This window comes from Martes martes (assembly GCF_963455335.1).
Source record: "Martes martes genome assembly, chromosome: 3".
In the NCBI taxonomy this organism is placed as follows: domain Eukaryota; kingdom Metazoa; phylum Chordata; class Mammalia; order Carnivora; family Mustelidae; genus Martes; species Martes martes.
Genome location: NC_137890.1, coordinates 14,470,819 through 14,486,712, shown reverse-complemented (window position 1 = coordinate 14,486,712; position 15,894 = coordinate 14,470,819). Strand labels below are relative to the sequence as shown.

The following is a 15,894-nucleotide window of genomic DNA, read 5'->3' as shown; positions in this document are numbered from 1 at the left end:
ACCTGAGCGTCAATTAGCCGCTAAGCCCTGGGCATCTTCCTTAGGCAGCCGTGGCTTCTGGGTTAGCCCCATCCTCTCCTTGAGCACTTGCTCAGCCTCTCCTCCCAGTACTTGTTGCCCCCCCTCCCCGGGGGAACCACTGTTCCAAACAAAATTTCCAGAAGGATTTTCAATGACCAGAGCTCACCTGTGGGCTTGGGAGAAACATCGGAGTCCTCGATTTCACTTCCCTCGGTCCAGTCCGTGTCGCTTCTGACCGTGTTCTTCGCAAAGGTACACCTGTTGCTTTTGGAGGACGGTGCAGGAAGCAAGTCCGGGGATGCGCATGCCTGGATGACGTCATCACCGTCCAGCTCTTCCTCCGAACTGAACGGAGGGGTCCTAAACGAATGAAAACCCAAGGATTTGGGGGAAAGAAATCTTTTCTGTGGTAAAACTACCCCATCTTTTAAAATAGCATCATTACTTATAATTTACCTCCACGCTGCACTTTACGGAGCGCTTTCCTAGACACAATCCCACTTGTTTCATCACATGAATTAGCACCTCATTTTAAAGTGGGGGGGGGGCCTGGGTGGCTCAGTGGGTTAAAGCCTCTGCCTTCGGCTCAGGTCATGATCCCAGGGTCCTGGGATCGAGCCTCCCATCAGGCTCTCTGCTCAGCAGGGAGCCTGCTTCCTTCTCTCTCTCTCTCTCTGCCTGCTTCTCTGCCTACTCGTGATCTCTGTCTGTTAAATAAATAAATAAAATCTTTAAAAAAATAAATAAATAAAGTGGGTGGGGGATGGGCTAGATGGGGGATGGGCATTAAGGAGGGCACTTGTTGCAATGGGCACCGGGTGTTGCAGGAGGTGATGAATCACTGCATGCTACTCCTGAAACCAGTATTGCTCCGTATGGTAACCAACTAGAATTTAAATAAAAAATTAAAAAAAAAATTTTTTAAAGGGAATTGCCTATGCATAACGCACTTGTGGCCGACAATAGTAGGTACACTTGGAAATTGTTGGGTGAGTGGATTTTTAGCCACAATTTAAAAAGAAAAATTAAAGGAATTTCAAAAAATAAAGTGAGATAGATGTTCATAGCAGTGTTCATTCATTCAAGAATATTCTTTGATCACTTAAATTTTTCCAGACAATGTTCAGTCCATACTACGTCCCATGAAATAAGGTTCCTGTGAGATTTTTTATGTGAAAAATGCTTTTGAGATGTAAATCATTTTATTGTCTCTATCATATTCTATTTATACCATCCTTACTATCTATATAATTTATTTTGTCTCTATTATATATACACAATGCCTCAAGAAGAAATATTTATAGCAGTAATACCTCCAGAAAAAGTCGATGATGAAATTCAGTTATGATAAGATTAGTTTTACTTATAATTAATAACAATAATGTACCTATAATTTATTAAGTCCCCATTAAGTGCCAAGCCCTGAGGTCAAGCTCTTTTCTTTTCTTTTTTTCTTTGTAAAATATAAATCTTCTGGGGCGCCTGGGTGGCTCAGTGGTTTAAGCCTCTGCCTTCGGCTCAGGTCATGGTCTCAGGGTCTGGGGATCGAGCCCCGCATCGGGCTCTCTGCTCAGCGGGAGCCTGCTTCCCCCTCTCTCTGTCTGCCTCTCTGCCTAGCTCTGATTTCTCTGTCAAATAAATAAAATCTTTAAAAAAATATATATATAAATCTTCTGATTTTTATCTATTTTACTTTTTTTTTAAAGTAGGCTCCATGCCCAGTGTGGGACTTCAACTCATGACCTTGCAAGACTGGTGTGTTCCACTGACTGAACCAGCCAGGCACCCCTAAACCCTTTTCACATATTCTCAATTTATAGAACTGTGTTGTGAAAAAGGCAGCACTGCCCCATCGAACAGATAAGAAAACAGACCTAAACAGGTAAGTAAGTGAATCAGTGGTACAAGTTCATGAGTGACGGAGCTAGGATCCTTAGTATCCTAAGAGGGCCCAAGAGAGTAAGGTCTAGAGCCATTCTTGATGTCTGTAAGAACACCATAATATCATCTGATTACGGTCTCAAGGATCCAGCCACTAAAAGACGACATCGTTCATTGAATTCATCGTGCTTATTGAAAATCATGAGACACAGAGAGGGGAACAATGGAAATGACTGGGGGTGGCCCCACTTCTTAGGGGAGGCCACAGGGTGCTAAGGGCTATTGACTTACAGAGAATCTAAGGAAGACACAAAGACATGTCACGAAGGAGTAATGAACGGTAACAAATGAATTGTGATGTTTAATAGTTAGGGTTTTAGTTAGTCACAGCGCACATACCAATTTACAACAAAATGAATGTTCAGGGGAAAGAGCTTTTTAAACGCCCTCTCCCCACTCCTAAGTACTCACGTAATAGTTGAAGACTTTCTGGGAAAATGATCTTCTATGATATTTTTCTTAATTCTAAAACACAAAAGAAGACAATTTCTAAATGACATGAGCGAATAATGTAATTTAGTATCAATTTCTACGGAATGGGTAATTTTTGCTTTTGAACGTTTGTAAGGAGAATAAGCCACAAGAAATGGGCTGGTACCAAGGACAGGCAGGTAGGAACTGTGAGCGTGGCGCTCTGCTGGGGCAGATGTTACTGTGGGTAAAATGTCTGCGTGGCCCTACAATCCACATGTTGAAGTCCTAACACCCCAGGGACAGTCTCTGAAGTTTGGGCCTTTGGGAGGTAATTACGTTTATTTGAGGTCATGAGGCTGGGGCTCTCATAAAAGGATTAGAGGGATCAGACCTCCCTCTCTCCCTGCCACAGGGGGACACAGTGAGAGGGTGGACCATCTACCAGCCTAGAAGCAAGTGTCACCAGAACCCGACCACATGTCATGCTGATTTCAGACGTCCAAACTCCGGAAGTGTGAGAAAACAACTTTCCGTTGTTCAATCCACCCGGTCCACGGAATTTTGTTATAGCAGCCCAAGCTGACTGGGATAAACACGAGTACAAACATTTTAGGGTCGAAAATACTCACTTTGGGACAGACGTCCTATCGGTAAAAACAGGTCTTTGTCTTATCAGCTGTCTGCTTCTGGGAGGAAGCTGCACGGCCTTGGGTATCTCTCCATTGGAAAGGGTATCCACTTGAGGAACATACTTATCTGGAACAGTACCATCATTCATGACTCTCCATTGCCTTCATGATCAGTGAGTGAAAAGCACAAGAAAATACTACAATACCATCTACGCTGGCTCTTGAAACCAAAAAGCTCTTGGCTCTAGAGTCCACATGACAGACATTTTTAAAAAAAGATTTATTTTAGAGGGAGAGAGAGAAAGAGAGAGAGAGCAGAGGAAGGGGCAGAGGAAGTGACAATATCCAAGCAGATTCCTGCTGGGCATGGCGCCCGATGTGGGAGCCGAAACCAAGAGTCAGATGCTCAACCCACTGAGCCACCCAGGCGCCCCACCATTTTTTAGTATTAAAATAAAATCCAAGACTCAACCTATAATGGTCCAAACAGTAAGAGACTTGCCAATGAAGTTCCAAAGTCTGCAAACCATTTAAAATTACAAAAGGCAACAGGATTTCTTTCCTATGTGCAGAAACGAAATGGCGGCCGGTGACGGGCTTACCTGAGGTCAGTAAGGTTCTCTCCTCAATTTTACAGCTGACCTCATGTTCGAGGAAGTCTCGAATTTGCTGAATGTTGGGTATATGTCTCTCTCGTTCGTGTCTCGCTGATTCCACAGTTCTTAGCACCCTGCTGAAGTGATCGCTTGGAATTCCACGTATATCCTGAAGCAATACAATGTTAAGCTTATTAGCCTGGGACGTTCTTCATCTCATGAGCGTTTGTCAGCATCAACTGTGCCAACCTTGTCCTCACTGCTTCATCCGAGGGAGGGGATGCCCCAACACAGAACACAGCATTCTGGCCTCAAGAGGAGCTCCCAGGGCAGTGGGACATAGAGGGGGTGTGTAGGAGTGCACAGGACTGGTTAGTGGTGCTAGGTGGTGAGCGCCAGGACTGAATGCACAGAGAGGGGTGTGTGTGTGTGTGAGAGAGAGAGAGAGAGAGACTGTCTAACCAATAATGCAAGCTGGGCCATCAGAACAGAATGAGTGCACAAGAACAGAACAGACATGCCTTCTTCTCTTCCCTGATCCTCTCCTACGGAGAAAACAAAATACAACACAACCAGCGAACGTTCCCAAAATGAATGAGCTTACCGCATTAATCCCCAGGGTTTCCAGCTTCTCTAGCAAACTCTGCTCCAAGACGCTCCTTATTTCCTTCGTGAAGGAGGGGTTACTCTTCAAAGCTTTCCTTAGGTGGACCTTGTTGTGATTTAATTTCTGTTCGTTCTCCCTTCCTGAAATAAGGTTTACAAAGTGTGTTAAAATTTTAAACACATAAAAGCTCTAAGTAGAAAATGGCAAAACACCACCTTTAAAAACAGCAAGCAAGCATTTTGTAATGTGATAAGGGTTTTGGATTGTTTAATCATTTATATGGTGCTGAAGTATCACAACTTTTAAAAGTATCTTAAGTTGGCCTCAAAACTTCCGTGTCTTTAAAGACTCTTTCTTGGGTGCCTGGGTGGCTCAGTCGTTAGGCATCTGACTTCAGCCTGGGTCAAGAGATCCCAGGGTCCTCGGAGGGAGCCCGCATCAGGCTCCCGGCTGGGCAGGAAGCCTGCTTCTCCCTCTCCCACTCCCCGTCTTGTGTTCCCTCTCTCGCTGTGTTTCTCTCTCTGTCAAATAAATAAATAAATAAAATCTTTAAAAAAACCTCTTTCTTGACCCCGTAACTGAATCATTTCTAGATGAATAATGCAAGAGAAATGTCCCTGCAGAAGCACAGTAGAAAAAAGGAATTCTTTAGACATTCAATGGTTCATCCTGAAATTTTTTTACTACTTGCAGAAGAATTCATCTCGCCTAAATCGTTAGAATTTATGTATCATTTTTGAGGAAGCCCGATTTATATTAAGTAATGAAGTTTTGATTTAATAAGTTCAGTAGAACTTATTAATTTGATATTTTGAAACTGATATATTTGAAATCGGTAATTTGAAATTGATACAAAATTTCAAAGTGTGAAATTATCCCTCCCAAAATATTTACCAAGATGAAAAAGAGGTTAACAAGAGTCTTAGGAAAAGCATATTCTGTTTAAAACAACCTATCATTAAAAGCAAAGGAAAAAGTAACCGGCCAGATTCTCCTAACTTTTCCTTCCTTGTTCCTCTTTCATTCCCCCACGAAAACAGGTGGTGTTCAAGAGCGTTTAGAGAAGGGGAGCGACTACATGACCCTGAACGGGATCCTCTGTCCAAGCAGAGGGAGGGCTTGATGGAAGAGGCTCCTTCCTGGGCTGTTCCGACCCTTTGTGAAGGTGCAAAGCCAGGTCTGGGAGAACACGATGACACTGCTGTCATTTGGAGTCTGTTCCCTGAACAGGGGCATTTCACCCCACAAGGGTGATGCCGAGTGCCCGTGCCGAGCTGGTCTGGGGCTGCAGGGGCCCGGCCTCACTCACCCCGCTAGATGGGAGTTGTAGGGACCCACGACGTTCAGACTGACAGAAGATCCACAACAAAACGCCCCAAAGTCTCAGACTTTCTCTAAACTCTCTAAAATTCCAGCAGTAAAGAATATTTCTGTTCATGAATCCACACTTTGGCTGAGGGCAAAAGTAGTCCAATGAACTGTGTGTACATTCAGTAAGAGGAAAAATCCTGCATGTTAACGCTGTTCTATAATGTGGAGCTGCGGTTTGCAAAACCGAAATTACGAAATTTCGTAAGATTGTGTATTAGTAAAAATCAAAAGTAATCCTGAATTTTTCATTCGCAGCATTCATGATGCTTTCCTACCGATGTTTTTCAATATTCTGGAGCCACCTTAGAAAAACTGCTTCTGGGGGCACCCAGCGGCTCAGTTGGTCGGGCATCGGACTCTTGATTTTTGGCTCAAGTCATGATCTCAGGGTCATGGGATGGAAGCCTGCCTCGCCTCTGCGCTCAGCGCGGTCTGCTTGTTCCTCTCCCTCGTGCTCCTTCCCACCTCACCCCTGCCCTGCTCACACTCTTGCTCTCTCTCTTTCAAATAAATAAAATTTAAAAAAAAGAAAAAAAAGCACTTCTGTCTGGGGAACAATACAGCAAAATCCAGAGGGCTTAGCTGCAGCCGTGGCCATGTTGCGGACTTTGGCGGCTGGCTGGCCATCAAGTGTAGAAAACCATCTAGGGTGAACAAAGAGAAGAGATACCGAGAGACTGCCCGGGAGTCATGGTGCTACCCCAGGAAGAGACACAACTCTTGTGTGTCTCTTGCCCTGTTCACACAAAGGGAACTTTCAGGCCAGTGCCCAGGATATAAAATGAACTACACAGAAGCACAGCCAGAGAGACTCCAGGCTCTGTCTGCTCCCAGGACCCGGGTCAAGAGAACTGAATTTGTTTGCCGACTGGGTTGGGTTCACCCTCAACCCTGATGATTAGCTCCTTCTGGTGACTGAGTTTCCCAAAATGACCGCAAATTAAACATTTCCCCTATTCTCAAATTTGCTTTATCTGTTGATGCTTGCTTTGGATTCGTTTATGGATAATGAGAAAACTCTTAGTAGGGAGGACTCTTACGAGGCTGGGGCTGGTAGGGGGGGAAGCAAGAGAAAGAATGTAGAGTGGAGAGGAAAATAAAAAAGAAGTTTTTAATGTAAAGGTGGATTTCATCGCTGGAAAGTCAATCATAACGGAAGATTTCAATCAAAGCACGTACTGCTCACCAAGATCAGTAAGACAACGCTTTCCCAGGCCGGTGGCCCAACGTACAGCAGCCCACACAAGTGACCATTTCTAGCAGACGTACAATGTACCAGTTTTGGTGAGCAAATAAGTTACAGCACAAACCAAAGAGTGAAAAACAAACACCAAAACAGAATTTCTGAGTCAGAAGGGACGTCAAAATCTATCAGTCTTCTCATTTTTCACGTGAGAACGCGAAAACCAGAGAGGTAAAGACACTGCTCCAACCCCCACCCCCCCCAAGTCCTGGACCAGCCTGTCTCTGTCCCCTTTGTTCTTTGCGGCAAACTGTGGAAAGCTGGAAACCTGGGCTTGAGTTCCAGCCCAGTCACTAATTAAGCTCAACAACTTGGAGCAAGTTCCCCATCACCCTGCTTCCCCATTCCCCTGCGTGTCGAGTTCCTGAACAATGAAATGGCCTCTGAGACCCCTGCTGGCCCACATTCTAACATCCTATAGAACAGCGAGATCGAATACTCCTCTCCAGGATTGTCAAAAGCGTTAAGGACGCAGAAATGGTCATGCACGCTTCTGGGTAACAGCCCCCGTGCTGTGCACGCCACTGCCAAAATCCAGCTGTACAGGCATCATCTACAAAATGTTAGTCCAGCTGAGGAATTTTCTGATGGCAATTTATGTGCTAGCGGCTTGCTGACTCCACAGAGGTCCTGAAGGATTCATGTGGTCACCGGCTTCTGTAACAGTGTGCTGGGGACTCAGGCCTGTCTGGCTTCGGCCCTCGTCTCTGTCCCACTAGAGCTGTGTCTAAACACACGGAGGGTGGCAAAGGTTATTTTCTTTCCCAGGCTGGTTCCCTGCATGTGGCAACAACAAATGAGGGTGTTTGCTGGCAGTGATCCCAAACTCACACCTTAATGTGGACTGGGGAGAAGAATTCTACAACACAGGCAAAAGGATGTCGTGGGTCTAAGTGGGGGCCCTGAGGAGTGACAGTGGACCAAGTGAGGATGGTCTCTAGGAATCTAACAGACTCGGTGTTTTTTTTTTTTTTTTAAATGAGTGTGAACTTGAGACTCCATATGACCTCTTGGCGCATTTCATGGATTCTGCAGAAAATAAGATATTTGGTGTTCCAGACATCAATAAATAACATGTAGGAGGGAGAAAGCACATTACTTGAAAGCGAATGGAAAATAAACATTGCACAGATACAATGGACGTGTCTGAGTCACATCTTGATTTGTAGCCTTGTTAAAAATAATTTGGAAAGGGACGCCTGGGTGGCTCAGTTAGTCAAGCATCTTTGGCTCAGGTCGTGACCCCAGGATTCTGGGATGGAGTCCCATATTGGGCTTCCTGCTCAGCGAGGAGCCTGCTTCTCCCTCTGCCTGCCATGCTCCCTGTTTGTGCTCTCTCTCTCTCTGACAAATAAATAAATAAAATCTTTTAAAAAAATAATTTGGAAAAAGTCATCTAGAGAACACAGAAGTTACAACAAATATTAAGAATTTACAAATCGGAATGTACCATTTTAATTCTCTTCCTAACACAAAGGGTAAAACCCAAGTTCAGATAAATATTAACAATTTGCTTTTTCCTAAAGAGGTAATATAGGGTGTCAAGCCCTATCATTGTTGAGGAGAAAATGATGGTAAACAGATTCAAGTATAATTGTTTCAGGATCTACAAATCTGGCATCAGGAAGTAGTCTAAATAATGTGCAATGATTTTCATAAACTTCAAAGATTAATTGACAGAAAATAATTTTGAGAGCTGCTGAATAAAATGAATAAGCCACAATAACTTTAATTATCTCCCCAAACCTTGAAGAGTTCCCAAATTTCACCATAAAGACATTATCCAGGGGGTCCCTCGGGTGGCTTAGTCGGTTAAGCCTCTGACTCTTGATTTGAGTTCAGGTCATGATCTCAGGGTCATGGGACCGAGCCTCTGCATCAGGCTCTGCACTGGGCATGGAGCCTGCTTAAGATTCTCTCTCTCCCTATCCCCCCATCGACCATGTGTGCACTTGCTCTCTATAATAAATATATCTTTTTTTTTTTTAAAGACATTCTGCCTACAAATATTCTACATTGGGAGCTTAAACATGCTTTTCTTGCTATTAAAATAACATGGAAATGGGCAGCTCACCCTCTCATTTCACAGATTCAGGGTGTGAGAAAGAACTCCTGTGCTAGGAATATTTTTGTCTCATCTGGTGCACAACGCATTTGTGTTGACTTGCCCTCTGACCAGAAAATATCTGCGTTGACATAAAGACTTCGGTTTTTTTCCCCAAGTTCCCTAACACAGGAAGGTCTTAGTCACTTGCTAAGAATACAGTAAAGCAGGGGAAAATATAACAGCATATTAAAGGAATAAGATAGTAGAATACTACAGATGCATTGAAAACGTCATCCCCAAACCTAAATGTCTTCCCTAATTGGTGTGACAAAACCACTGGATCATCAATTTCAAGATTTGGGTTTTAGCATCTCAATAGAATCTATGCAGGTAGAAATCCTGAGTGAGTCCTTGGTTACCTTTTTCTTCCTCTGAAAGCTCTTCTATGGTTTCCAGTATGTGCGATGAGAATGCCTGCTCTATTAACAAGGAGAAATAAGAATAGTACAAACAGGACAAACAGCAAAGTAAAATTAGTTTCCTTTCAAACAATTTTGAAAGATATAGTTTCATGGTATTTTAGTCATGCCTAAAACAGCAGAATTTGCTGGGAAGAAATATGGAGGCAGTCAGTTAAAGCGGGTCCCTTTTTCATGGTATCTGCTCTTTCTGTGTATTTTCCATTAATTCACCCCCCCCCCCGGAAATTATATTTTCAGATAATCACATCGTTTCTCACTCAGCAACCTCGTGCCTGATGGGATTCTTTTAAGACACAAGGACACAACTGCAAAAGGTCTTCTTCACTTATCCCCCACCACAAATACCTTCCTTATAAAATATTTTGATGAGGTGGCTAAAGAGAAAATTAATAAAACTGTTTCAGTTCCCAAAAATAAAAACATGACGAAATGCCTGAGGCCCTGGGATCCCCACTTCTCATGGGCCCCAAGGTCTTCAGGTGGGAGGACCAGGATGGTGAGAGAATGGGTCAACCCAGGGTCAGCAGCAGGATGAGGACCCCATTCTTAGACACGACTGTGTCCCCAAACCATGGTTCACACCTCCTTCTGCTCTCAGAAAGCCACCAAGGAAAGCTATGGACAGATGACACGTGAAGAGGGGCTGTTCTCAATCCCACCCCAGAACAGAGCCCTGGGTGGGTGGAGGGGGGGTAAGGTCTCTCAGTGACTCCCCAGGTAACATGACTGGGGCTCAAGGAAACCCGTGGGCAGCATGGATAAAGCCAAGCCCCTTCCCATCAAGAGAGGGGAAGTTCCTTCTTGGGGAAGGTCAGGTTTGGGGGGTCAGGAAATCAGGCTTTGGACCCTGGGATAAAATGCAACCGGAAGTCTAGCCAGCAAGTGCGTGTTCCACTCACCTTCAGCTTGGAGAGTGCCACAGGGCACCTCCCCAGGGAGCTCTCCCTCTGAGCCTACAAGGTGAAGGCCATTTCACCCCACACCAGAACCCAGAGTGGGCAACCAGCGAGGGCAGTCACAGCCAATAATTACTGAGCGCCCACCAGCTTGTCGGGCGCAGATCTATGTGCTTTGCAAGTATTAGCTTAGACTTAACACCTCCTACTTGGAAGTCTAAGCTTTTAATTTGCCAAAGCGTATTCTGATACTCTGTTTTAGGCATCTACAAACACACACACACACACACACACACACAGGTATACACAAATAAATATATATTATATTTAAGTACACGTAAAGAGGCTCTTCTAGCTTGTTAGCAACCTAGTCAATCTAACACTGAGTGGGAGAAAAGCATTTTACACTGCTTTCCAGTGAACATTTGGAGCACAGCTTATTAGGAAATAGCCGTCCATTCAATTTTGAAACATGAACATGATCGCACAAAGAAGTATTTAATTCCATCCATGCACAACTGTTGAACATCAAAAATGTGCTTTCAAATGTGTTATTCAGCATCAAGATTTTAAAGTTATACAGACAATAATAAAAAAAAACCTGTAGCTATATGTGGTAATGAATGTTAACTAGATCCTGTGGTGATCATTTCACTGTATATATAAATATGGAATCATTATGCTACACACCTGAGCTAATATGTTATGGATCAATTATATCTCAATAAAAAATTTAAACAATTAAAAAGTCAAGTTATACAAATAGCCTACTTACTTGTCTGAACTGCTGAAAATAGGGATTTTAGGAGGATAGCTAATTTCAGTTTTTTAGAAGTCACATGATTTATATTTTATTGTCCTTTATGAAAATGACAAAAATAAAGTTATGAGGAAAAACTCTATAAAATCTCCCCAAACCATCATATGCATCTTTGTTATCATTATAAGGACAGTCCTAGGACTTACTTGAGTGGAGACAAAGCTTCAAAATTGTGACCTTTGGTGCTGTCAGGCAGAAGGTGGGGTTCTGGGGGGTGGGGAACCTAGGCTCCTACTATACAGGCTAAGGAAATGAGGGCCACCAGACCCCAGCTCTAACCCAGCAGACTGATGTCCAATGTGGAGTGAAGGGCCTGCCGTTCTCATGCTTTCTAAGCCTCCAAAGGACCCAGCTCTTGTCTTAAGTTGAGATATCCAGGCTGAGCTGACATACTCGAAGACCTGAGTCTCTCTCCTCTGAACTCTCCAGAGGCTTCCAGAAAAATCCTTATGTCAGTCTCCTACCATTACCTCCAGAAGATGAACTCCCAGGTCTCTACCAGCCCTCTCTGCCACGGGCTGGTTGTGCCAGACTTTGTCAGCCCGACCCCCGAAGCTAACACTGGCCAGCGCGCTCGCTCACCGGCTCCGGTTCCAAAGGCGATGCTTCATCTGATCTTACCACAACGCGCTGAAGCAGCCATTCCTGTTCTCGCCATCCGGTAGGCAAGGAAACCCAGACCTATGGCTTCATGAGTCACCTGTGAATCCAGACTGCTTGCCTCCCTTCACAGTCCAGGCCCTTGGCCACGAAACTGTAGTGCCTTCCTACTGGCAGTTTCTGGGTTTGTCTTCTGGATTTCTCTAAATGGCACTGTCTCGTGAGCTCATGGCAGTCTCGACTCTTCCCTCACCCTTGCCCGAATCACCTGCACCTACACCTTCCCAACAGTTCCACGGAACAGCTGGTATGTCTGCCCCGTCTTGTCTCAAAACCTCAACCCCAATTCCTAGGTGAAGAACCTCACAGAGACCCCTTCTTCGATCCCCAGCTGGTCTGTCCGGCTTTAGTTCTTGGAAAACACTCTGGTCGGGCTGAGCTTCCCCAAGCTCCGGCCTCCAGCCTGGCCATGCCCAGCCTCTCAGTGGCTGCATCCTGCCCAAGGACGGCCCGAGCGTCTGGAGGCTGGCACTGGTGCTCACCGTGAACAGTCTCAACCAGTCAGGCTTCCCTCAAATCTCTTCTGCATACTCTATGCTCAGCCAAATAATTCATCTGCACCACTCATTCCTATCTAGTGCCTTCCTCTGACCTTTGGCTTCTACTTTTTGCTTTGTCTCAGTGGAAAGGAGCAGCCTACACCCTTGACACCTCCCTGGGGGCAGCCCACATCCGGTAACTGATGGCTCCATCCAGGACCACTCTGAAGAGCCCATCCCAGCTTTCCAGCTCCGGGTGAGATCTGCAGAGGCCCCCACCACAGTGAGTCCCGGCGCCGTGTTGCCTTCTGGCCGCTCCGACTTCTCTCACAGGGGTTGTCCAAGAACACTGCCCAACAGACCTCCCGCCTGCAAACCTCCACCTGAGAGCCTATTTCCCCGGGAACCCAACATAAGACAGTGAGTGATCATGACATTTTTCATGGTAAAGAGCTTCATTGACCTCTAGAAGGAACAACAGAAGGACTGAGAGGTAATCGGGCTAAATAATGTTACGCAATACAGACTAAGGCTCCCTGCCCCCTTGTCCCCCTGCCCCCACCCCTTACAGCTGGGGTCACTGCCATGGCTGTGGGGGGGAGCAGGTCAGTGGGCCCCGTACAAGCCTCCTCCTTGCTCCCGTCCATTGAGATGCTCACAGATCAGCTCAGATCCCCATCCAAAGGCTGCAGGCCTTGTGCCAGGTCTGGTTGGCATTTAAAACTAGCATTTTAATCCCAGCAGATGCCAGCAAGGGGGCATGGCTGGTTCACGCAGCCCAGCTCCAATCAGGGCAAAGTCCATAAGGAACACGGTGCTTTGAAACTGATGGATTCGTCCGGACTCTTGAATCAACTCCAGACAGCTAAATGTATCTACTATAGAAGTTCTTTATCGGGTGCCAAAAATAAGAAGCAAAGAAAATGTAGTCCTCTTATATTGTCACACAAAAGGCTGATGATAACAAAGTAGCAAGACACAGAAAAAGAAACTCTAACACACTGAAGTACAGAGAAGTGGCCAGCAATGTGTTAGAAAACTCAACCCTGAAAAGGAAGGCAAGAGAGAGGTTTTTGACCTGACATAAAGAACACGACTAGGGAGTACTTGCCAGGGGACTTTTTCTTGCCTATTCAGTATTAAAGCAAATTTACATAGGTCCCACACATATTTTACCTCTGTTGCTGGTCCAGAAGGAGGACACCTGCATGTCCTAAACACCTATAAATACTAACACCCAGTAGGTGGGGAGTTTACGCATTACGCAGCATGAACACATGCTTAGGGGGTACTGACCTGCCTGAAATGACCTCCGGAGAAAAAGTAAGGGGCATCTTCATGAGTCTGTTCAGTGAACAAAAAGGATGGGTCCAGAAGGCCATGCTAATGTGAAAAGTATTTCTGAACACACAAAGTCTGACTTGACTGGCCATCGATTTAAGTCTAACTCAAAGGCTAAAAAGCAAAATGGAATGAAGTAATCATTTACATTCCAGAAGCATTTATAGGTAAGACAGAAAAAACTTGGTCCTCCTCCCATCTTTTAATTCTGTGAATATACGGCAGACTGTAGGCAAACAATGGACTCAAAACATACTTGCAAAAACTGTAAGTGCCTTAACACTATAAAAATAATATATGGTGACCGATATTCACCCTATCAGCTGGATCACGTAATTAACAATTATCACCCTTGCACCCTGGTCCAGGAACTGATTCCTGGCAGTGGTTTCCTCCTGAGGCTCCCAATTTTCCCTCTGGTTTCCATCACGTGTCTTTTCTAGATTTTTCCAACCAATCACTGAAACTGTTTGTTTAAAAAAGGTGACTGGCTGCCGCACTGAAAGTTATAAAAACAGTCAGGTATGCCCTGTGGCATGTGCTGGTTGGCTGGTCTAGTAGAAAATCACCTTCTTGCCCAACACCTATCGCTCTCCACCCAAAATCATACACAATCAAAGTACCGCTCAACACTAAAATCTCTGCTTGTGAGTCTAGCAACACACACATTTTTTACTTTATGACTTTGGTAGGTATATACAGTTTATGATAAAGTGACATATGAAGACAGCAGTATTATTAACTTCTCTGCATTCACTAAAACGTCTTCTGTTTTGCATAGTTACCCCACAGAAGCACTTGTGGTTAATCAGTTCTCTGACTCAGGGCAGAAACTGCATATAAAATGCTGAGACTTGGCTGAAACTTACCGTGGGCCATTGTGAGACCTGATTTAGCATCCACAGTCTGTACAGCCGAGGCACTCACTGAAACAGCAGACAGAGAAAAAGCTCACAGCCTTCCGTAATGAAAACATGAGCATCTCAACTTCATGATGATCGAGTCCTCCTCAAATTAGTCAAGCTACATACAGATCGTAAGGGACGAATGTTTCAAATGACGATCACCCGCTTACCTAAACCAATGCTCTGTAACAGCTTTATTAAAATATAATTTGCCCCTTTAAAATATATAATTCAATATTAAATATACAACTTTAAGAATACAATTAGTATAATAAGAGTGGTACAACCATAACCACTACCTAATTTTAGAACATTGTCATCACACGTGCTAAAATCACCCATTAGCCGTGACTCCCCACGTCTGCCCCCCCCAATGGACCCTGGCAACCACTGATCTACTTTCTGTCTCTATGGATATGCCTATCTGGACATTTCATAAAGAATGGACTCATACTTTGTGGTCCTTTGTGACTGGCTTCTTTCACTTAACATCACGTTTTCAAAGTTCATCCACAACAGCCTCAGCACGCAGTTTTACTCATTTTTTAAGATTTGATTTATTTGTCAAAGAGAGAAAGAGAGCGAGCACATACAGGGGAGCTGCAGGCAGGGGGAGAAGGAGGCTCCCTGCTGAGCAGGGAGCCTGATGCAAGGCTCGATCCCAGGACCCTGGGGTCATGACCTGAGCCGAGGGCAGACGCTTAACCATCTGAGCCACCCAGGTGTCCCCACTATGCAGTTTTTTGGCCAAATAACATTCCACTGTATGATCAGACCACATTTTATACATCCACTCGTTAGCTGATGGAAATGTGGGTTGCATCCACTTTTCAGATGTTATGAACGATGCTGGTGTGAACGCTTGTGTCATGGCTCCTCTCCGGACCATGTATTTGTTAGCTTTCTTTCACTAGCTTGTTACGATAGATCTTTAATTCTACTCCTACTCTGGAAACTACTGGCCACAAACCTCAGCTTCCACCGTAGGCGTACATTTTTGTCTTTACGATGATCACTGGGCAAAGGTGTTCAAAAGGTGTTCAGCTCCTATCTGTGCATAAGCTGCTAGCTATTCTGGAAATGTAAGACCCTCAAAGCCATTTGCAACTTACATCATCTAGATCGAGGTTTGCAAAAGTATAACCCGTAGGACATATTAGCCCACCACTTGTCTTTGTAAATAAAGTTTTATTGGAACCCAACATTGTTCCAATATTGTGCCAAGTCTAATAAAGGTATGAACAAGAGCAATTTAATGCCTTTTAACCTTCCCATCCTTCTATGAAATGTATTTTTTTCCATAAGATATAAGCCCAGCTCCACTATTCCTTCAGACCTACTCTTGGGACTAAATTTCCCTTCCCTCCTCAGCACATTTCACCTCTTCAGCTTCCAGAAACAACATCAAGAGGCCTCCAGAAACCAGGTGTCTTGGTGGGTCA

At 44.6% G+C, this 15,894-nt stretch overlaps 1 protein-coding gene across 1 annotated transcript in view; it reads right to left on the bottom strand.

Moving 5' to 3' along the window:
• Positions 1-15,894, bottom strand: part of DZIP1 (DAZ interacting zinc finger protein 1) — a 48,189-nt gene that overhangs the window by 5,802 nt on the left and 26,493 nt on the right. The window contains exons 11-17 of the mRNA XM_080798430.1: positions 14,417-14,473; positions 9,289-9,348; positions 4,206-4,348; positions 3,608-3,770; positions 3,006-3,132; positions 2,374-2,427; positions 188-381 (exon numbers count right to left, since the gene is read on the bottom strand). Coding sequence (XP_080654556.1) covers positions 188-381; positions 2,374-2,427; positions 3,006-3,132; positions 3,608-3,770; positions 4,206-4,348; positions 9,289-9,348; positions 14,417-14,473 — 798 coding nt within the window. The remainder of the gene's footprint in view (positions 1-187; positions 382-2,373; positions 2,428-3,005; positions 3,133-3,607; positions 3,771-4,205; positions 4,349-9,288; positions 9,349-14,416; positions 14,474-15,894) is intronic.